The sequence below is a fragment of the Pleurodeles waltl genome, chromosome 5, assembly GCF_031143425.1.
Source record: "Pleurodeles waltl isolate 20211129_DDA chromosome 5, aPleWal1.hap1.20221129, whole genome shotgun sequence".
Taxonomy (NCBI): Eukaryota; Metazoa; Chordata; class Amphibia; order Caudata; family Salamandridae; genus Pleurodeles; species Pleurodeles waltl.
In genome coordinates, this window is record NC_090444.1 from 343,735,714 (window position 1) to 343,760,376 (window position 24,663).

General features: G+C 42.9%; 1 protein-coding gene across 1 annotated transcript in view; it reads left to right on the forward strand.

The window, feature by feature from the left end:
- The window catches only part of BFSP1 (beaded filament structural protein 1), a 313,377-nt gene that overhangs the window by 70,995 nt on the left and 217,719 nt on the right, over nt 1-24,663 (forward strand). The window contains exons 3-4 of the mRNA XM_069234086.1: nt 21,529-21,624; nt 22,665-22,757. Of these exons, the coding sequence (XP_069090187.1) occupies nt 21,529-21,624; nt 22,665-22,757 (189 nt within the window). The remainder of the gene's footprint in view (nt 1-21,528; nt 21,625-22,664; nt 22,758-24,663) is intronic.

Sequence of the window (24,663 nt, forward strand, 5' to 3'; positions counted from 1 at the left end):
CCATGGCTTTGGAGAGCACACTTCTTTATAGATTTTGGGTCTGATTCACCGAAGGAATCATGAACTTACACTCATTAAAGTAGTGTTCCTCACAGTTTCAGAGTTGCAATTTTCCCTTATTCATGCAACTCAGCAGTAGGACTCAAGAAAAGCTGTGTAGTCACAGCTTTCCACACACAACCTGTGTAGTACTCCAATCCTTTAGGGTCTGCAACAGTATCCCATAGTCTTTTTTTCTTCATGTTCAAGAATCCAGGTGCTTGGATGGTTCCTACTTTGCAGTGTCTAAAACTGAATTGGCTGGTCATGTAATTGTGACAATTGAAGGACTGGCTAGCTTCCTGTGCATTAATCTTAGGCCTATTGTAAATCAGTGGTCTGCTGCTTTCTCAATATGCTCTAATAGATAACTCATCAGAGCTTTAAGAGCATATCTAAGATACTGTTTTTTGTTGAAACTAGGAGGCAGGATAGCTCAATAAGCTGAAAGCTTACTGTTGAAAAATACCTCAGATTTGGAATTCATGAGTCAGATACTCACAAGACAAACTTGTTGTAGGAAAGCACCTTCTTGCCTGGCATGTTACCCCCATTTTTCCTTGTGTGTCAGTTTGTTTTTGCCTGTGTCACTGGGATCCTGCTAGCCATGACCCCAGTGTTCATAGTTTGTGGCCTATATGTGTTCCCTGTGTGGTGCCTAACTGTATCACTGAGGCTCTGCTAACCAGAACCTCAGTGTTTATGCTCTCTCTGCTTTTTAAATTGTCACTGCAGGCTAGTGACCATTTTCACCAATTCTGATTGGCACCCTGGAACACCCTTATAATTCCCTAGGTACCTAGGTACCCAGGGTATTGGGGTTCCAGGAGATCCCTGTGGGCTGCAGCATTTCTTTTGCCACCCATAGGGATCTCAGACAATTCTTACACAGGACTACCACGGCAGCCTGAGTGAAATAACATCCACGTTATTTCACAACCATTTTACACTGCACTTAAGTAACCTATAAGTCACCTATATGTCTAACCCTCACTTAGTGAAGGTTAGGTGCAAAGTTACTAAGTGTGAGGGCACCCTGGCACTAGCCAAGGTGCCCCCATATTGTTCAGGGCAATTACCCCGGACTTTGTGAGTGCGGGACACCATTACACGTGTGCACTACAAATAGGTCAATACCTATATGTAGCTTCACAATGGTAACTCCGAACATGGCCATGTAACATGTCTAAGATCATGGAATTGTCCCCCTCAAGCCAAATCTGGTATTGGGGTGCCAATCCCATGCATCCCTGGGGCTCTAGCATGAACCCTGGGTGCTGCCAAACTAGTTCTCTGGGGTTTTCTTTGCAGTTACTGCTGCTGCCAACCCTCAGACAGGTTTATGCCCTTCTGGGGTCTGGTCAGCCCAGTCCCAGGAAGGCAGAACAAAGGATTCCTCTGAGTGAGGGTGTTACACCCTCTCCCTTAGGAAATAGGTGTTAAGGGCTAGGGAGGAGTAGCCTCCCCCAGCCTCTGGAAATGCTTTGAAGGGCACAGATGGTGACCGCCAGTCTACACCAGTTCAGGGATCCCCCAGCCCCTGCTCTGGCACGAAACTGGACAAAGGAAGGGGAGTGACCACTCCCCTGTCCATCACCACCCCAGGGGTGGTGGCCAGAGCTGCTCCTCCAGTGTGTCCCAGACCTCTGCCATCTTGAATGCAGAGGTTTGTGGGCACAGTGGAGGCCTCTGAGTGGCCAGTGCCAGCAGGTGATGTCAGAGACCCCCTCCTGATATGCTCTTACCTTGTTAGGTGGCCAATCCTCCTCTGAGGGCTATTTAGGGTCTCTCCTGTGGGTTTCTCCTCAGATAACAAATGTAAGAGCTCACAAGAGTTCCTCTGCATCTACCTCTTCGACTTCTGCCAAGGATCGACCGCTGACTGCTCCAGGACGCCTTCAAAAACAAAGTAGCAAGATTACTACCAGCAACATTGTAGCGCCTAATCCTGCCGGTTTTCTTAACTGTTTCATGGTGGTGCATGCTCTGAGGGCTGTCTGTCTTCACCCTGCATTTGAAGCCAAGAAGAAATGTCCGGTGGGTCAACGGAATCTTCCACCTGCTAACGCAGGCACCAAACTGCTGCATCACTGGTCCTCTGGGTCCCCTCTCATCTTGACAAGTGTGGACCCTGGAACACAGGAGCTGGATCTAAGTGACCCCGACAGTCCAGTGGTCCATCTGTCCAAATTTGGTGGAGGTAAGCCCTTGCCTCCCCACGCCAAACAGTAATCCTGTGTACTGTGTGATCTGCAGCTGCTAGGGCTTCTGTGCACCTTTGAAAGGAATCCTATTTGCACAGCATAGCCCAGATCCCCAGCACTCTGTCCTGCATTGCTCAACACACTAAGTTGACCACCGACTTCGTGGGACCCTCTTTTGTTGTGTTGAGACAACTGCAATGCTCAGATTTCTTGAATGTCTGTTCAAGTGCTTCTGTGGGAGCTGCCTGCTTCTCCATGGGCTGTCTGTGCTGCTGAGTTCCCTCTCTGTCTCTTCCTCCAACGGGCGACCTCCTGGTCCTTCCTGGGCCCAGGCAGCACCCATTATCTTCAACCACAACTCTTGCAGCTAGCAAGGCTTGTTTGTGGTCTTTCTGCGTGGAAACAACTCTGCATCCTCCATCACACCATAGGACATCTTCTGGCCAAAGGAGAAGTTCATAGCACCTTCTGTTGTTGAAGAATCTTTAGCTTCTTCCACCCAGAGGCAGCCCTTTTGCACCTTCATCCGGGGTTTAGTGGGCTCCTGCCCTCCCCACACTTGCGTGACTCTTGGACTTGGTCCCTTCCTTTGCAGGTCCTCAGGTCCAGGAATCCATATTCAGTGCTTTGCAGTCAGTTGTTGCCTTTGCAGAATCCCCTATCTCAACTTGACTGTCTTTCTGGGGTAGTAGGGTAACTTTACTCCTACTTTTCAGGGTCTTGGGGTGGGGTATCTTGGACACCCTTAGTGTTTTCTCCCAGCGACCCTCTACACACTACACTAGGCCTGTGGTCCATTCGTGGTTCGCATTCCACTTTTGGAGTATATGGTTCATGTTGCCCCTAGGCCTATTGCATCCTATTGTATTCTACAGTTTGCACTACTTTTGTAACTGTTTACTTACCTGATTTTGGTTTGTGTCTATATTTTGTGTTTTTTACTTACCTCCTAAGGGAGTATATCCTCTGAGATACTTTTTGGCATTTTTTCACTAAAATAAAGTACCTTTATTTTTAGTAACTCTGAGTATTGTGTTTCTTATTATATAGTGCTATATGATATAAGTGGTATAGTAGGAGCTTTGAATGTATCCTAGTTCAGCCTTAGCTGCTCTGCTATATCTATCTATATCAGCCTAAGCTGCTAGAACACTACTAATCTACTAATAAGGGATAAGGGATAACTGGACCTGGCACAAGGTGTACGTACCATCAGGTACCCAGTATAAGCCAGGCCAGCCTCCTACACTTGTTACAAGAAGTGAGGTGCTTCAATTCTTCTGTTGGTAAACAGAGTTTCATAATTTGGTTAACCCCTTGGGTGCCGCGGACGAGCACCCCCCTCCCCTGGGCAAAGATGGAAAGGGAATCGCTTCCCCTTCCACCCCGACCCCCGTGACCCCCCCGTGGCGTCTGATGACGTCAGCGTGAGGCCTTCTCCCCGGTGCAAAAGCATTTCTCCTCAGATCACGTGGAGGGGCGGAGAGGCATGAAAGGAGAGGAAAGGCCTTTCCTCTCCTTTCATGTCTCTCTGAGCATATCTGCCGCCCGATCGTGATGCGCTCGGGTAGCAGAAATGCCACTAAACACCAGGGATTTGTTTTTGTTATTTGAAATAAGGGGAGTGGCCGAAAACCACTAGACACCAGGGGTAATTTTTTTGTGTTTATTTTTAATGTTTGGGGAGCGACCCCTTGGGCAACGGTCAGTCCCGGGGAGACAAATTATTATTAGGCCATATCTGCCCCCCGGGGGCAGATTGGCCCTGCGATCTGCCCCCAAGGGGGCAGAAACCACTAGACACCAGGGATTTTTTTTTTTGGACTTGCACATAAGGATAGCGGCCCCTTGGGTAAGGGCCGCTCCCCACGGAGGCAAATGATTTTTAGGCCATTTTTACCCCCCCCGGGGGCAGATCGGTCTAAAATTGTTAGGCTGATCTGCCCCCGGGGGGGGGGGGCAGAAAACCACTAGACACCAGGGATAATTGTTTTTTTGTTTATTTTTATTTATGTTTGGGGAGTGACCCCTTGGGCAAGGGTCGCTCCCGGTGGTGGAGGCAAATTATTATTAGGCCATTTCTGCCCCCCTTGGGGCAGATTGGCCTATTTTTGTTAGGCCAATCTGCCCCAAAGGGGGCAGAGACCTCTAGACACCATGGATTGGTGTGTGTGTATGTGTATGTTTTGCTTTGGGGGGCCAGCCCCTTGGGCAAGGGTCGCTCCCCAAGGGGGCACATTACTGTTGGCCATAACTGCCCCTTTGGGACAGATGGTCCTATTTTTGGAAGGCCCATCTGCCCCCAAGGCGGGGGCAGAAAGCCCATCAGAGAACAAGGAAGATTTATTTTTCAAAATAAGAGGTTGGGGGTATGGCCATACCCCCACCCCAAATAAATGGGGCCAAAGTTGTTCTGCCCACCAGTGGGCAGATTGGGCAATTACCCCTGATCCACACCTTGGGGGGCCAGAAAGTCTACTAGATGCCAGGGAATAAAATCAATAAAAGAAAATAGTGGGGTGGTGGCTACCAAACTATATGGGCCTGGTTATGCTCCCACCCGAACTGAAGGGGCTAACAGTCATTCAGCTCTCCCCCCACACTAAAACATCTTATCCCATGGCAAGCAAGAGGACATTTGATTATTTTGGGTTTTTGTTTTACATTTGGGCCATGAGAGCTTGGTAACTCTCAAAATCGTCCCACTTGGAATGGTGAGGGATGCCCTTTTTTTTTTTTACTTTGGGAAGCTGCCATGTTGAAAAATCCACAAGACCTAGACACATCTGAAAACTAAACATCTAGTTGATTCCAGGGTGCTGTTCTTCATATGCACCCCCACCATTTCCTTATCCACAATGCCCTGCAAAGCTGCAACTTTGCTGGAAAGCACACACTTTTCCCACATTTTTGTAATGGAACCTTCCGGAATCTGCAGGAATCCACAAAATTCCTCCCACCCAGCATTGTCTCATCTATACCGACAAAATTTCTGCTGCACTTGTCAGCCTAAAATTATTTTTTTTCAAACTATCCTTTTGGACCCACTTTGGTTCCCCCTCAATTTCGACGTGTTTTTGGCTCTTCCCTGTCACAAACACTTGGCCCACCCACACAAGTGAGGTACCATTTTTATCGGGAGACTTGGGGGAACGCTGGGTGGAAGGAAATTTGTGGCTCATCTCAGATTCCAGAACTTTCTGTCACCGAAATGTGAGGAAAAAGTGTTTTTTAGCCACATTTTGAGGTTTGCAAAGGATTCTGGGTAACAGAACCTGGTGACAGCCCGACAAGTCTCCCCGTCTTGAATTCCCCTGGGTCTCTAGTTTTCAAAAATGCACAGGTTTAGTAGGTTTCCCTAGCTGGCGGCTGAGCTAGAGGCCAAAATCCACAGGTAGGCACTTTGCAAAAAACACCTCTGTTTTCTTTGAGAAAATGTGATGTGTCCACTTTGTGTTTTGGGGCATTTCCTGTCGCGGGCTCTAGGCCTACCCACACAAGTGAGATACCATTTTATCAGGAGACTTGGGGAAACATAGAATAGCAAAACAAGTGTTTTGCCCCTTGTCTTTCTCTACATTGTTTCCTTCCAAATATAAGACAGTGTGTAAAAAAGACGTCTATTTGAGACATGCCCTGTAATTCACATGCTAGTATGGGCACCCCAGAATTCAGAGATGTGCAAATAACCACTGCTCCTCAACACCTTATCTTGTGCCCATTTTGGAAATACAAAGGTTTTCTTGATACCTATTTTTGACTCTTCATATTTCAGCAAATGAATTTCTGTATACCCGGTAAAGAATGAAAACCCACTGCAAGGTGCAGCTCATTTATTGGCTCTGGGTACCTAGGATTCTTGATGAACCTACAAGCCCTATATATCCGTACAACCAGAAGAGTCCAGCAGTAGTAACGGTATATTGCTTTCAAACATCTGACATCGCAGGAAAAAGTTACAGAGTAAAACGTAGAGAAAAATGGCTGTTTTTTACCTCAATTTCAATATTTTTAATTTCAGTTGTTATTTTCTGTAGGAAACCCTTGTAGGATCTTCACAAATTCCCCATTGCTGAATTTAGAATTTTGTCTACTTTTCAGAAATGTTTAAGTTTCTGGGATCCAGCATTGGTTTCACACCCATTTCTGTCACTGACTGGAAGGAGGCTGAAAGCACAAAAAATCGTAAAAATGGGGTATGTCCCAGTAAAATGCCAAAATTGTGTTGAAAAATTGGGTTTTCTGATTCAAGTCTGCCTGTTCCTGAAAGCTGGGAAGCTGGTGATTTTAGCACTGGAAACCCTTTGTTGATGCCAATTTCAGGGGAAAAACCACAAGCCTTCTTCTGTAGCCCTTTTTTCCAATTTCTTTTAAAAAAACAAAATTTTCACTGTATTTTGGCCAATTTCTTGGTCTCCTTCAGGGGAACCCACAAAGTCTGGGTACCTCTAGAATCCCTTGGATGTTGGGAAAAAAGGACGCAAATTTGGCGTGGGTAGCTTATGTGGAAATAAAGTTATGAGGGCCTAAGCACACCCTACCCCAAATAGCCAAAAAAAGGCCTGGCACCTGAGGGGGAAAAGGCCTGGCAGCGAAGGGGTTAATAATACCTGATACGGCTGGATCTGGGGGGAGTGACTTGCCTGTTGTTTTCCAGCCAGGCACCTGCCCCACTGTCATCACACAGTGTCTAATTGACCCTCAACAGCCCACAAAGTAGAGAATGAGGTGACAGGGATCAGATTTGTGTTTTTTTCTTGCTGCTGCTCAACCATCACAGGAGGTCATACTCACAAGTTTAAGTAGGTCCGCGATTATTTAATTTGGCCCATTGCCCATTCAACTTCAAGCATAATTTTTACCTTTTTAGAATCAAAACGTGAGATTTCACCATGCTGTTTATCATTTATACCCATTTCTACACTCCTGCTTTGGGACTTGGGAATGGGTGTTTAGTCTTTTACATTGCAGTTAAGGTAATGTATATAGGTTTAAAACATATATCTGATCTAAGCGTTGTCCTGTTGATCAATACCTTGCCTCAATCAGCTAGTTGATGAAAGACGATTGGCATGCGAAATGGGGACCCATGGAGGCCCTTTCACTTTAAGAAATGTTGTTTAAGAAACGGAAAGAATTAGGATGTTCTGTTACCCGAACAAGAGCAGAACATGGTGGATCTACCGAGAGTCGAAGTCAGGGTGAAAAAAACTACTCAACCACGCTCATAAATGAAGCTGCTGAGGAGTACAATTAATATTTGTGGGTGTTAATGTGTTGCAAGCCTCATTCTGGCTTCTGCAGAAAAGGCTGCAAAGGAGCACGCCTTGTAGAGACACAAACACTTTTGCTTTGAATGGGAATCACCCGTTTTTTGTTCAAGTTAAAATGAGTCTATCTTTTTCTTTTCCCACACTTAACTATTCAAAAATTCGAACGCAGGTTAATGATATTTGGCAAGTTGCAGCTCCATGGTCCTGTGTCCTACACTAAGCCAGTCTTAACTATTTGTGAAAGTAGAAACTGCCAAGGTCACCCAATGCAGCCTAGGTCTCACATCAAAACAGAAACAAGGGAAAATATTCTAGATCTGTTTTATTTTTCTTTCAATTTGAAGGATTGCATACGGAATAACGACACATCTAAAAGAAAAGTGATAAATCCCACAAGTTAAAGAAATTAAGGGGAAATGCATTTATTTGTCAAAATTATGAAAATAAATCAATCCCTGCAGAGGCTTTATCTGCAACCTGAGAGAAACATAATTAAATCCTTCTTGGTGCAGTGGGAAATAATGACTTCTGTTTATAGTGCTACGAGGTCACAGCCTACAACTGAAAGCATTGTGGGCATGCAAATTACTTTGAAATTCTATGATACAGTGTAAGACATGCTGTCGCAAAACATGCAGCTACTCTGGTTTATTATAAAGCAAGTGTTGACATTCTATTTCAGGGTTTGCAGTTGTTCCAAGTTATTTGTATTGCCTCTCGTTGCTTAACAGGGTGTACATTCTGATATGTATATGTTTCATTGCACTTCATTGCTTGGTTTTACTCATACGAAAGTGTCACTCTAAGTGTCACTCATCAATGCAATGAATCCAAGGAAATGTCAGACATAAGTAATCTGAAAACTTGGGAGCTATGCAAACGTATAAATTACTTGTTTTCACTAAAGATACGTCTGTGGGGAGCCCGAACTGAAACAATAAGTAATCCTACTAGTTGGGGCGGGAGGTTCTGACGAGTTCCACGTGCATCAGACAAATTTGCTCACAGCGCACTCTCCTGCGGCTGCTGGGCCAAGAACACATTGTGTGAGCGTCAGCAGAACTAGCTGGCATATGCAACGTTGTAATGAAAGAGACACCTCCCCCTTCGTTCGGAGTGCGTTTTAGTACTCCAATTATTTTCGGTGATGGACAGAATGTTTCATCAACTAGCAGCAGAATGCTGACATCGTAAGGAACCTCGTGATTTACTACATTGATTTTTCATATCTGCTGCAGGACCGCACGGAAGTCCAAGATGTGAATTTGTGGGTGAGCAGGGGGCTGTGTTTGTTTTACCTATGAATAAATACACACAATCGATGCCAGGTGATGATGAATATGGGTTTTCTGTTGTGGAAGGAACATTCTCAGTAAATCAAACGGATCGAAGCTGTTGTGTTTAGGGAAAAAGCTTCGCTATTTAAAGCCCAAGGCTTTGTGTTATTCACTATGTCATCCGCTGAAGGTTAACCTGCAATGGTACAGCAAATAGATTTAGTTACCTGCAGGCAGAGGAGAGTTTATTTAAACCCATACCTATGAATGAATTGCATATATTCGATGATGACCATTCTGTTTCAGAGGACTCCGATCTTAACTTTTTAAACCCAAACCTATGAATGGATAGCATATATTTGATGATGAAAATTCTGTTTTATAGGACTCCGATCTTAGCTTTGAGGCCTGGAGAGACTGTCTGCTCAAAAGCTAAACTCACTATCTCAGCTTGATGATTGGAAAGCTAAACCACCTATTTCCTTCGTCCACAACTGCAATATTCTAATAGACTATGAACCTGAAAGAAATGATCTCCAATTCTAGATCCTCCTTTCCTCAAATAAAGGTCTCCCATACCAGGCCCTGATTCCGCCTTCTCCGAAAGTTTCACATGCCTCATCGGGTAAGACTGAAAGTAACAGGCCTTTCTCCCGTCCCCCATCTTCAAAAAACTTTAATCTCACCGAAAATACAGTGATTTATTCCATTTGAAACCTTACCCATGACCTCAACGAGTCCCCTCTTAGGAATCAATAATGGGGATGTTAGACTTGTCAGCCATAGAGTGTTCTTCCACCAAGCTTTTTGTCTCTTTTGCCCAACTTTTGCTTATCTTTTTGTGTTAGCTTTAGGACTATGGGCACTTTACTACTGCTAACCATTGCTAAAGTCCATGTGCTGAGTCCCCTAAAACATGGTAACGTTGGTGCATCCACAATTGTCATTTAATTTACATATACTTCCCAAGTAAAGTGCACTATATGTACTAAGGGCCTGTAAATTAAATGCTACTATGGCCCTCCAACACTGATTGTGCCATCCACTTAAGTAGCCCTTTAAGCCTGTCTCAGGCCTGCACTGCAGACTCCGTGTGTGCAATTTAACTGCCATGTCGACTTGGCATTTAAAACCCCTTATCAAGCCTTAGACTTCCATTTTACTACATACAAATCACCCCTCATGTGGGCCCTAGGTAGGCCATAGGGTAGTGTGCTATGTAAGTAAAAGGCAGGACATATACTTTTAAGCTTTACATGCCCTGGCATTGAAAAACTCCCAATTTTGTTTTTCACTACTGTGAGGCCTAGCCTTCTCATGGGCTTACATTGGGGATTCCTTACTACCTTTAATAAAGTGTAATTCCTGATTCAGATGAGTAGACATGTCATGTTTAGTATCTATGGAATCGTAATGATAGATCCCATTTAATTGTAAAGTCAGAGCTACTATTACAAATTTGAAAATGCCACGTTTAGAAATTTGGATCTTTTCTGCTCTTAACCCTGTGTGCCTGCACCATGTATCCAATACACGTGTGGCATGGGGTGACAGCTGGTTTCCTAGATTCCCTCTAGACAGCCTCACACAAAGGAAGGGTAGGTGTGACTGAGTGGCCATCTGTATGTTGATGGTACATACTGGGCAAGATGAGAGAGAGGAGCTGATATACCTGAATAGGCAGTGTCCTGCTCCCACACAAAGCATTGCTTAACCCCCTGTAGTGAGTTTCGAGTCATGGCAGGAAGGGACACCCTCTGTGCACTTCAAAAACCCTTCTTTGAAGTCAACCCCATTTCATAGGCACAACTGGGCATGCGAACTGGACATCTCACCCTACCAAATCAGTACACTTCTGGACCTGTGAAGAACTCTGCCTGGAAGAAAGACTGCTATGCTGCTACAAGGAATGCCACTCTGGGCTGCTGCTCTGGAAGAACTGTTTTTCTGCTGTGCTGCCCTGCTGCCCTCTGCCCTGCTAAGGAAGGACTGGACCCATCTCACTTGAACCCACAGTAACTCCAACAGCTTGCTTGCTTGCCTCCTGTTCTTTTGAATCTCGGGGGACATAAAAGACTTCCAACACACCCTGCTACAGCACCTGGACATTGCTTGCTGCAAGTCTTGCCTCCCAAGTGGTGCCAATCCAATCCAGTCCTGGGCCATTGAAAGTGGGCATAAAGTGCTGCAACTACCAAAATACACATATCACCATCATTGCACTGGTCAGAACCAACACATCTCCTTCAACAATGGTGCATTGCTTCTTCAAGAGGCATTGCAACGCCAGCTGCATGGCTTGATGGTGACATATCGCCTACATCTAAGGGATTTGGCAGCAACACATACCCCATTGCGAGGTTCAGAACCGAAGCATCACCTACATCACCAGGATCGACGATGCATCGACTCAGCTATTCTTTGCGTCGCTCCTCGCATCCTCTTTCGACTCTAATGCAACCCCAAACCAAGGTATTGGTTTTAGCGGGACAAGGCTGGTACCTGTATTCGACCCATGCTCCATCACAGTCAGCCTTAAGTTTTCAGATCTGACCCAGTCAAGCGCAATCAGCTAGCCTCAGTTGCCCGTTTATGTTTTTAAGCACTACAGTTTCATTATTCTTTGAAAATGTATATCTCAACTTCTACCTATTGAATGGTTGTTGTTTTGGTCTTGTTTTGCTCATTAAATTAAGCTCTATTGTTCTAACCAGGAGTGGTAACTTTTTGTGTGGTGTTTTCACTGTGTTACTGTATGAAATGTTGCACAAATACTTTACAAATTACCTCCTAAGTTAAGCCTGACTACTCTGTGCCAAGATACCAGAAGATGAGCATAGGTTTATTTATGGTGTACATCTGACTTCCAGGTTCTTTCTTCTCTCTGCCCTGAAAGTAAATCTATCACAAATTCCACAATTCTTTATCTCCTTACTTAAAAATCCACTGCATGGATAATTATTTTTCTGTATGTTGCTCTGATTTTGTCTAAAGAAGCTAATCGAAATAAGATGTCAACAATCTCACCAGCAACAGGTGTGCTGAATATTAAAGGTGAAGAAGAGATTATAATCATTAACCTTCCATTTATGCTTTGTGATCTCTCAGGGAAAAATGCATGGCATTCTTATGTGAGTGCAATCACTTGTGATAGTCATAAACAGCACCTGTCGTAAGATACCCTCTCTTGAAGACACAGTGAGGCATACAAGTCTAAGCATTATGTGCCTCGTTCTCTAGACCAAATAGTAACAAGGAGTCTCTCAATTGAAGAATCATAATTCTTCTTAAAAAGAAAGACTCTACTATGGGAATATGAAGACAAAAATCCTCAAAGAGCTCTCAAGGGAGTGCCTCCTTTTCCATCACTGAAAGTATTATGGAAAGGGTTATGTCCTATGCAAACAGAAAACGTTACTTAACCTGTACCAAAAAATACTGAAGTACCTCCTTCTTAACTGCAGTTCAGCTATAAAGCATAGCCCCACAATTACTGGTCTTATTGATATATCGCTAAACAATGATTGGTACTCAATGCTGAAGCAAAGTTCCTCATTTGCATCATTGAACCTGCATTATACCACTTTGCAAAAAGTGATAGGCTCCTGGACTGACTATGCCAATCCTTTGCTCATACCTTCTGCCCTGCACCACTCACCGATTCCATTTGTTTGAAAACTTAGCTGCACGTCTAAAACTGAAGATGACTCATTGGACTCCAATATTAGGGCACTCACACTCTTTACACTGACGTTAAGGGTAAAATAAGGTGCTTTTCAAAAGTCTTTGTATTTTTTCAAGTCACTGCTTGGCAAGGGGCCAACTTTTATGAGGCTATTGTTTTCTTGGCATTATTCCACATTTGCGCTCTTCTTCAGCATCTCTTCTGATGGTCCTGGGCATTCTCTTGTCAGGCTGCTATGGCCTGCGATGCTTTGCCCTTGGAGATCAGGGCCTTTGAAAACTAAACTTTTTAGTATTTAGGAGAAAATGTAGACTTGGCTTTTCAGATAAGGATAATCACCATTGGGGATGGGGGAGTGGATAAAAATGTAGTACAGTCTACCAATACAGCATCAGGGCAGTATTAGCACCAGGCTATTCATGCACTCTACTTACAACAAAAATAAATAAATGCTTGACCACTTTTTCCATCTGAGGATTATATCATGTGCCTTGATCAGATTGAGGCTATTCACCTCTACACACAATTTGCATTTTAGCTACACTCAAGAACACATTTAGGGAGGAGAGTGATAGGCCATAATCTCCTCTCCTAGGGGACCTAGAATACCCAGTAAGCAGCAGTGATACCTTTTGAAAAACTAAAAAAATTAAACTGAGTGGGTAACCATTCTACTGAAAAAATACATGCCTGTTTCTGATATCCATCCACCATCTACATTTCAGCAAGGCAAGGTAGTATTTGTGTGTGTTAGTCCCTGATCTACCCTTTCCATTCCCTAAGGGGATTTGCATTGACCTCAGAACACTAGGAAGTAATTGTTGCTAAGCAATAAAATTTGAAATAGAGTGGGATCCAGTTCTGTTGACACATGATGCTATTCTCTTTGGCTTCTATCCATTATATACATTTGAGATACTCTTTGGAATAGATAGGGTGTGTTAGCACTAATTCTGATGTCCATGAGCCTGAAACTTTCCCTCGTCACCATCAAAAATATTGTGATAAACAAAAAATATAGAAGGAAGTGTTGGGATCTAATCATCTTAACAAAAGCAGTGCCTCTCTCTCTCTCTTTTGCCGCCCGCCATCTACATAGCAGATTCATGATAAGGTGATGGGTGTGTTAGCCTATATATATATGGCCTCATTGGGAGTCCTGAAGTGCACCTTAGGCACAAAGGCAACATTTCTCTTAAGTAAAAAAAATAGATTCTGATTACATAGCCTGACTAAAAATGTTTATCTCTCTGCCCTCATTGTCTGTATTTCAACTACCCTGGGCCAAAATAATATACGTATAATCCACAATCTGCCCACCTTAGGGACCTGAAATGCCCCCATTTGTCAAGCAAAATGAATGAAAGCAAAGTGTGTAGGTCAGTATCCCGACACAAGACTGTCTCTCTCTGGCCGCTTTCCGCTTTCCGCCAACTGCATTTTAGCTTTCCTGAGGAGCAGAACAGCCCCTACCATCCTTCAGCTTATGGGTCTAAAATCCACTACCAAAGGAAATGTATTTTTTATCACTGGGAAACTAACAGGAGCTATCCACTTGGCCAAGTGGCTGACTTTTGAGATACCTAACCCAGCATTCCCAAAGCAAACTACAAGAAATGAGACCAGATAAAGAGGAAGGACCCAAAACCTCACAAATATGTCAAGAATTTTGGGTGTACAGTGTACCATTGAGTTTAGACCTGGGCGGAATTTAAATTACATTGTCGTAACTAGTGTAATTTCAAGACTTGTGTATAAGGTTTCACATAAAACATTCCCAAAATTATGCCATTAGGCTATCTTGAGCAATTAAGAGCCATTTGCAGTAAAATGTTCCAGTGAACACATAACTTGAGGTAAAAATTCACTACAAACAGTAAATGATTTCATCTTTTTTTTCACTTGGTAATACTTTCCGCACAGGCCGAAGCTGAAGCTGGATCTGAGTGAGGCACTTGATACTGTTTCCCATCCTGTGCTTCTTCAAAGGTTAGCAGACAATGGCACCCCGGACATAACTTTATCATGGTTTCATTGTATCTTGCAAGATTGGATGTTTCAATTTGTCCCAAAGCCTCACCAGTCTTCTGTTCATCCCCTGCCACATAGGTTGCTGCGGGGCTCTTTACTGAGCCCAGTGCTGCTCAATGTTTATGTGTGCTCCTTGGCTGACATAGTAGAAGCTTACTGCTTGACCTTGTTGTCTTATGCAGATGGCACAAAGATTATTTTGTCACTTCATACCAAGTATTGATTTGGTCCCTCTAATCCGAAATACTGGCTTGTGGAAGTTGTGGGATGCATGAGGAATAACTGCATGAAATTGAATAGCAAAATGATAGATGTTTTATTGGTTGGTGACCAGACTCAATGGTGGGAATTGAACTGTTGGTCAGATGAATTTGAATCTTTTTGTAACCCTAGCAAGGTGGTCAAAGACTTGAGATTTTGGCTGGACGCAAGCCTCACCATGGATCATCAAATTAACAAGGTGGCTGCTAGTTGCTTTAGCCTACTTATCTGTTTGAGGAAAATATTATGGATTTTACTTCCCATAACTCAAAAGACAATTGTGCAGGCCTTAACCATTTCCAGATTGGATTATGGCAATGTACTGTACTTTGGAGCTACCAAATCCGCTTATCTTTTATGTCACAATCCAAACTTCGTCTTGGTTTCTTCTTATTGACAGATTATCCATTGGCTTCCCTTGAAATGCATTAAGATCAAAGCCTTTTGCTATATGCACAAAGCTTTGTTAGGCTCTGGACCTACATATTTAAGTTTGGCAGTACAGATTTATACCATGAACCATGCGCCACATTCAGGTAGCCGCCAGAATCTCACAGTGATTCTCTGAGTGAAGCTAATGAGACAAGGTGGGCAGTCCTTTGTCTTTCTGGGACACACTTTTTTAAAAGCTCTCCTCTAGAGGCTAGGTGTACGTACCTCAGAGAAGTTTAGAAAGCTGTTGAAAACCTGGCTATTCTAATTTTCAATAGTAAGATATCATCGGCTCACTTTAGCACTAGGAATCCCTGAAGGGGTACCATGTACTGTAAATTTCTGAATAGAATAGAATGAAACTGTAACAGGTACTGTGAAACCACAGGCCAGGTACAGGAAACAGGTTGGGCCTGGAGCTTTTCAATTGTTTGGCAAAACAATTTCTAACTGCCAGCACAAAAAGGAACTTTGTAATTTTTCATAGATGTGCAGGTATCCATGCAAGGCAAAGCTAAAATTCAATCTTACACTGTGTAACTCCTAATTGGATACTTTTCAACGAAGGTACCCTTGGGGCTCTGGGGTAAACGTTTTTCAAAGTTTCTAAAGTTTGTTCTAGTGCACAGACAAACACAGAAGTATACATCTAAGGCTCCAGGGAGCACAGGAAAGGGCCCTTAGAGACTCAGGGCAGCAAACTGAGGTCAACAACAAATTCTAACCCGGGTCCTGTTGCCACTGGTCATCTGGGCACCTGAGGAAAAGGCCTCTTGAAACTTAATGTGTCTGTGTAGCCATACAGGAGATCAACCACTTGACTCTTGGGGTCCACATTGGCCTGTGTACAAGGGGGAGCAGTTCCAGTCATCCTGGAGGGCTATCTCTCAGGTCAAAGACAGCAGATATAATCCTCAGGTCGAGAAAGTGTTCTGATGGGGTGCCATATTTCTGCTGGCACTAGCTACTGGGTGGGAATGACTTCTGGGCACTCCCTACCCAATGGGATACAAGTCCCCGGGGAAGAACCCTATCCTCTTTTTCAGTAGTTCCTGTTTGCTTTACTGCAAACAGGCTCAACATTCATGTGTCATGGCATCTTAAAGATAACAAAAATCTTTGTACACACTAAACTTCAGCTATGAAGGTTTTGGATGTGTAGAGGAGTACACTATTGTATCACTAATGTCCTCCGGCATCTAACAATAAATCCAGTTTGAAGGAGGCCCTGAACCGCAACAAATTAGGAGCCAAAGTTCTGTAGGACAAAGGCAGGGCCCTCCAGCACCCAGATAGGAGATACAGAAGAATTGCCCTAGGGCCCTGAGTCTTACATGTGGCTCAAACAGACCTTCCAATTAGGATTTGACACTGTGGTGTCAAGAGGATGCCCACAGCCCCACCCTGCGGATACTGCTGAACTCAGTGTGGTCATACCTTCCCATTCAGGTTAACTTTTTCTGTAGCTTCTGAGAAGAAGTTCACACATTGTTCTCACCTCATTCAATACTGAGGAAATGCTAATGCTAGTTAGTCTTCTGGAAGATCATAAAGGAACAGGGTAAGTTTCTAAACGTTACTTTTCCTTATTATTTATTAAACACTGTGAGAAAACAGGGCTGATTGCAGAGGCCCCATAACTTTTTGCCCCCATTTTCCTCTTTTTGCTGGTGTTTTCCTGACTTTGTTGGTGCCCTGGGTACTGCTAACCAGTCCCAGGGCCTGTGCTCTGTGTAAAATGGATATGCAAATTAGGCTAATTATAATTGGCTAAGTTAACCTACCTATAAGTCCCTAGTATATGGTAGGGCATGTAGGTTTAGGGACCACAGCATAGGTGGTGCACACCTAGGTGCATTGCTGAGGTGCCCAGTGTCATTTTAAAAGCAAGCCTGCCTTGCTGGCTGCTTTTAAATTAAAGTTATATGCAAATTCGACTTTGGAATTAAAAGTACTTCCAAAGTCTTAAACTACCTTATTTTTACATATAAGTCAGCCCTAAGGTATGCCCTATGTGCCCCTAGGGCTGGGTGCCATGTAACTATAAGCAGGGACTTTATAAAAATAGATTTATAAGCCCTGGTGAGGTAAAAACAGCCAAATTTGTTTTTCCCTCATTGAAGTAAATGGCCTTCATAGGGTAGAATGGGCAGACTTTATTTTACATTTTAAAGTCTCCTTAAATGTTGCATACCAAGAATTTGGTATCAAATTAATTGTTGTAATAAATCCTACAACTTCCAGTTGTTGGATTTAATATAACTAGTTCAGGTAAAAAGTTTAGACTTTACCTAAAAAGTTGCCAATTTCAGCTCTGCATTGTTTTTGCTGCTGTGCTCTGATTGGCCAGGCTGCAGCAGCTTCTGCCAGGCTGCCTTGATGAGGTGTGAAGTGGCCAGGCTTCACACAAAGGAATGTGCTTGGGGGAGAGAATCTCCCCTCAGCAGATGGTGAGGCAGGAAGGGGGAGGGCTGCCAAACTGGTCTTCAAAGGCAGAGAAGGACATTTGCAGCACCCAGCAACACCCCCACATCCTGCAACCCCAGACAATTAGGTGCCCCCTTGATTAGATTAGGAGAGGGCAGGAGAGGGGTGTGTTTATGATTTTTAGCCACACCAGTGGGTGGGCTCAGCCAGATGTAACCTCCAAAAATCAGATTCATCCATGTTGGATTTTTAGAGACTGTTGCCTTCTGGGATGGATTTTTGCCACACTTCCCAGGAAGTGGTCATCACAGGGGGACGACCCTGTCCCTGATTGGAGAACCAGGGCCCCCCTGCTTTTCACCCAGGAGCAAGGATAAAACTGGCAGACCTGCACCCACACCTCAGATCCCCACCAAATTTCAAGAAGAAAAGAACTTAAGGAGAAGAAGGACTGCCCTGCTGGACCCCTGGCCTGCACCTGGAACCTGCACTCAGAAGGACTGCACCAGCTGCACACTTGGGCTTCACCACAAGAAGGACTTTGCCTGGCTTTAACTGGTTCAAGGAGGGACTCCCTGTTTGCTACAGGTGAAAAATTGCTAACCAGAGTCCCCTGCACCAACTCCTGAAGAAAGCGACCAGCTGACCACTGTCCAGTGGCCAAAAAGCAGTTTGCGCCAGGTGCATTCTGGGAGTTGAAGTCCGCACCCCCCAAGGACCATCACAGAACTTCTGGACCCTTGGGGTGAGCTGTGGACCCCAAAAGAACCTTAAAAGAACATCTGGGTGAAGCCCCAGAAGTTTGGAAAAGATTTGAGAATTTTTGGAAAAAAGCTCCAGAGAGGGACCGACCCGCCACGGAAATTCTAGCCGGCTTGCCTCAACCGCGACCCGGCCTGACTTCATGGTTCGTCCCGGTAAAGAAAAACATCCAAAAAAGAGACTAAGTCCGAACGTAAAAAGTTGACCGGGACCTCCCAGCCATCGTATCCGAGAAGGGCTCCAAGGATGTCGGATCAAGATCCAGGTTTACCCTGGTCGAAGGATTTTCATCTCGAAAAAACGACTAAGTCCGAAGGTAAAAGTCTCCACCGAGGAAACCCACATCGCGTATCCGGACAAGGGCTCCAGGAGGTCGGATTCAACTGGCAGGTTCGTCCCGGTGAAGAAAAACTTCAAAATAAAGACTAAGTCAGAAGGTAACTTTTTAACCGAGGCCTCCCGCGACCTGTAGCCGAGCAGGGCTCCATCGCGGTCGGCCTGAAAGTTTGACTTTGCCCCGGTCGAGGTGCAACCAGATGACCCGATTGGCGCTTTTTGTTTCTAAGCGCTAGAAAAGTAATAATTCTTTAAAAATTCATATCTCCGGTTCCCCTGAACCGATTTTAATTGTTTTTGTGTCATTTTAAAGATAAAAATATAAACTATTTTTATAAATTGGTTTTGGATTTTTAAACTGTTTCCTGTGTTTTATTTAATTACTGTTTTGTGATATTTGAATGCTTTACACTTTGTCTCCTAAGTTAAGCCTTGACGCTCGTTGCCAAGCTACCAAGGGTTGAGCTGGGATTAATTTACTGAGACCTAACTGTACCTAGGTGGAGGTTAGTGGCTTGTTGCTAGGTGTAGGTACCTACCTGCCCTACCAATAACCCATTTTCCAACAAACACCAACTTCACCATTAGAAAGGATTTTTAAAACTATTAAACAGTTGTTCAATTATTTTCATACTGAACAAAAAGTGGCAGCCAGGGACCCCATGCTGCACGACCATGTCATCGGAACTTGGTTGCCCACCTCTAATGGCCAGCTGCTCATTTGCCACACATCAGAGAAATTTTAACCAAAAAACAGAGAGGCAACAGACACATGTGTATACACAAAAACGTCATCAAAAATAGGACTAGTAGATCCTTTTCATGTATTTTTGTGTTTTATTCAAGGTCTTCATCCGAAAACACAAGCAAAGTCAACGAGTTTCTCCTTAACAAAGGCTTCCTCAGGGCAGCTTAAGGCCTCAACTAGTGTCAGTCAAACAGGACAAACTGTGTCACAATGTATACTCAATTGCCCCAGGTATACTTGTAGTACAAACTTTGTATATATGGTCAATACATACATCCACAGAGTTGTGACGGTTTTGAAATCAAAAGAAATGCAAGTACAAAACTTCAAAGTCATTCATCCAAACTGTGTTTGGCATTAAGAAAACCATGAGTCTCTCACACAAGTACACCAGTGGTTTTCTTTATGCCAAACACGACTTGGATGAATGGCTTCGAAGTTCTGGACTTGCCACGACTCTTTGGATTTATTTTGACAGGTCAAATTGGCAGTTTAAAACTGTACACAGGCTGAAATGGCAAAACTGAAACTTGTATTAAAAGGATACTGAGGTAAGAGCCACAGTAAGTGCTGCAGGCCCACTAGTAACATTTAATTTACAGGCCCTTAGTACATGTTCTACCACTTTACTGGGGTTTATAAGTAAATTAAATGTGCCAATTAGGTGTAGGCCAATTTTACCATATTTTAAGGCGTGAGCAGAAGCACTTTAGCAGTGGTTAGCAGTGTAAAGTGCACAGAGTCCTAGAAGGTAACGCAATGAATTCAGAAAACAGGAGGGGCAAAGGCAAAAAGCCTGGGTGTGACCCTGCAAAGAGGGCAAAGTCGAGCAGTACTGCTGGGAAAATCTTGACTGATATACAAATGACCAGTTTCGAAATTATAACTTTTTTTTTGTTTTTGATTAATATATAGCTTTCATTGTTTATCCATTAGTTTCAAGGCAGTTTCTGTCACAACATGATAGTTGTCCTCCATAATGTTATTGATTGGCATAGGGATTGTTAAAGAAATTGTTTGGAACAGACATAGGATTACACAATAACAATGTAATAAGTATTGTTTTTGATGAATTCCATCATAGAATGGAAATACATTGCACAACTGTGAACAATTTTGGATCAATGCCACATGGATTAATTTGAAAATTCACTACAATAATAATGAAAGGATATTTTTTAAAGAAAAAGATACATTGTGGATTCTTTATTAAAACATTGCAGTAGCAACAAATAGCTGTGCATCTGTGGGAATATTAATTGTACTAGAAACAGCTTGGTAACTGATGCAGTTTAATATTCTAGAACAGAGGGTGCTTCCAGATAGCATGCAAAGAAAATACGCTGATTTATGTGAATGCATTTTGAACTAAGGTTGTTCAAACCAGGAACTTGTATCAGTCCCATTAGGTCACTCTGATTGGATGCCATCAAAGGGAAGGTGTCCTGCTGTGGTCTGCAGACACTAGTATCTGTGATCACATTAATATAAAGTCAAAATGCAGCCAGTTTTCTTTATAGGGAATGGAGATAGTCCTAAGAAAAGAAAAAAAATGAATTTGGCAGTAGCCGACTGGGCTACTGCTTACTAATGGGAAGTGGGCCCCATTGAGCTCATCACCCCAGCTCAGGAGACAGTAATTTTTTATGTTTTGGTCACAAAAAGTTAATTCATCTCCTAAATAAGTGCTATTTGGAAGGGATGTCTCCAACATGCCTCATCTAACTAGCTCTTCCTTAGGGAGTCGCAAACCTCATTGTAGTAGTCGGTAACAATTTAGCGACTCATCATAAGCCCATTGTAGTAGTTGGTAATAATGTGCTGACTCCTAAAATGGGGGTTGAATATATTAAACAATCTTTCTACAGTGCAATCAGATTCGCTGCTTATGACAGTAAAACATTTTGCATTATAACGCCTGTGTACCATTTTAGCTGTAGTGTTTTCAGTGCTACTGTGTTAACTGTTTTGGAGAAAATACAGAAAATAAGTTTTGCTGCTATTGACATTCTGTTCTGCAGCTAAAAACGACCAGTTTCTTTCTGTGTTACAGGAAGCAGACGAAGCACTGTTATGTAATTTGGAACTTCAAATTGAATCTCAGTTCTTGCAAGATGATATTAATGCAACAAAGGACCGGTATAAAAAGGTAATTTTGTTTTCCCTACATTCTTTTTCCAAATGTCATTTGCTGTATGGACATACGGATTTAGGACCTGACTTGCAAAGTTTTTGTGAAACCTAAACTTGTAGTACTCCTTCCTTACTACTGACTTCAAGAATTAAGCTAGGACTGCCCCTGGTTTACGCTGTTCAGGAGTAAGCCTCGAGCAAGTTGTACCCAAACATAGCTAGATCGTTTAACTCAGGTCTGATATTATAATCAGTGTGTGTTCTAGAGTGATTCTCACTCACACACACAACAGTTAAACATGTAATTGTGTGATCTTCAGGCAACAAATAAAACAATGGGTGATTTGAGTTTGAAAGCGCTACAGATCTCTGATGCTGTATATACTCGAATGTCACAGGAATATAGGGTATTGCAAGTAGCATGCGTGATAAATGATGGCTCTTACTCTAATTGACTTTTTTAACTGATTGAATTACGATGAGATTCACATGTCAATGCCTTTGCTGGCCAATAATATTTGTTCCCCAAGCATTCTGACTTTCTGTGACTCACAACCATGGCCCTAGCTTTCAGGCAATGACCATCAAAATATGTTAAATCTGAAATATGAGGTTATAAAACACTTTCCCAGTACAATACTTGTAAAATAACCATTCTATTGAGTCGGTTAAAATGTCCAATTATTTAGGATGTGTACATTTTAGTGTAATGAAGCATGAACATCATAAGTGTTCCAGAAGGGAAACATACTTGACGTTTGGTTGCTGTACAGAAAGCCATTTCTTCTGACGCTGGTGAGGATTCATGCTCATCAGACGTGCTGGCTCCGTATCTCCTTATCTAAAGGAATTGGTAATACATTTCTGCAAGGGTGATTGACTGGCTGCAGCAGCTGCTACGAATGTGACACTAGTTCTCTTCCTTGATCTTTCTCTCTTATGCTAACATTAACATTTCCTAAATTTTACAACTTCACCACTTCCACCTCGAACAGAACTTAAAATAGAGAACATATGTCTATATTAAACATTGCGTAATACTTTCTCCCCTCACAGAATCTCATGGAAATCCAGACCTATGTCAACATCTTACAGCAAATCATCCAAACAACTCCCCGTGTGAATGTTATTACAGCTGGGACCCATGAGGTAAGGCAACCAACTTAAAAAACGTGCAAGAAGTGCCTAATTTGACAAACAATAAGTGCCAGGCCCCAAACGTTTGCCCAAATCCTGTGACTGGCGCAGTTTATGGTGGAGTGCCAGACACCAGGGGTTCGTAGCCTTTATTCCATTTTATGAATCTTTAATCCATACCACACTCTGCCTCTTTATATCACTCTTGCAGGTTCTTTTTCATTCCTACTTTCTCACTTTGTGACTATTTTCTATCGTTCTCTTTCTTTAACATTTTTGCGTTTTTCTCCCTCTTAATCTGGATCAAAGTCTTTTGAGGAAAAATAAAGTTGTATAATGGTATGTGAGCAAGGGGGTTTCACCGGCCGAAACGTTATTGGAAATAACCTTTGGAGGACACTGATCGTCGAGTGACCGCATTCCTTTGAATTGAATTGTTAACATTCGGGATATATATATATATATATATATATATATATATATATATATATATATATATATATACATACACACACATGCATATATTACCAACTGGCGGTCAACAGTAGGTAGTTATAGTTAGGACATAAATCTTTGGTTCTGTTTGACCAATCTTCACAATATTTTCCAGAAAAAAAGGGTGCTGTGATTCTTGTTGCACACTAAAAGTTTCAGGGTGATCCATCAAGCGAGGGCCGAGAAAAGGGGGGGGCATAAAACTTGTGCTAACTTTCCTTATGCAGATTACGCTTTCCATTATTTGGTGTGAATCCATTCAGAAGTATTCAAGAAATTAAAGGAAATCCAAATTTGTATATCTCTGGCCACAACGACTTCGCAAATAATGATGAGCTTGTGCAGGGAAATGCAGAGCTCTGATTGGCTGCCAACACTTCAACCCATGAAGTGTTTGCAGCCATCTTGGGCTAAATAAATAATACAAGGGGCCAGGGTAGAGATGCCCTGACCCCGTTGCTCTGGTGAGGGGTCCCAAAGGGGCCCCACTGGGCAAAAAACACTTAAAAAATGTGTTTACTGCAAATTTGGGACAAATTCATGGCAAAGAAGAAAAAACAACCCTGGTTTCCTGTGCTTGCTAATTCTGAAGGGGTGGACCAAGACCCAGGGGCATTGCCATTTTTAGTGTGGGACAGAGCACCCCCCCCCCAACAGCCCTGGGGATCGCCACTTCCAGGGGGCTAGAAAGATTATGTTTCCGGGGGGACCACCCTGCCCTATGCTTGTGGTACTATAACTCATACCATTGCCATTCACTGGTAATTACCCCAAAAGTTACATCACTCATCACATCTTTGATAACATCATTGATAATGTCACTGTAACATCTGTTTTGATCAAATAACTTTGCATGGTGGGGGTCTTAATTATAATCACCTTAGGGTATGAGTTATAATTACTTGAAATATCTTTAACTATACAGGTGAATTTCTATGATTTTGTATGTTTCAAATCTGAGCCTAACTGTAATGTCCCTATAACCTTTGTTTTTGTAGTTGAATTTCAATGTTATGTGTTTTTTAATTATATTTCCTAGGTATGATATCCTTGCAACCTTTTGATTTTATGTATTATATATCTAATATATGCAAGGGATGCCAGAGGAATATTTGATTCTTGGGGGATGTCCATGATGTTAATGGATAATTTTGCGGCCTGCTAAGAGAAGTCAAGACTCCTTTTGCGAAGCATTTTTTAAATTACTAACAGTGACTGCAGTATTTTGAACTGTGAATTATATGCCAATGCAAGGAATTTAAAATCGTTATTACTGGTGATGTACTGCAGCATGAATATATGAACGTTTCTGCTTCGGTGGTGCATTATGGGAAATGTAGGAATTTAATCCATTGAATCATGTTATAAAAAGACTCAGACCAATGAATAAGGCTGATTGGACAGCCAAAACGTGTTGGGTGGA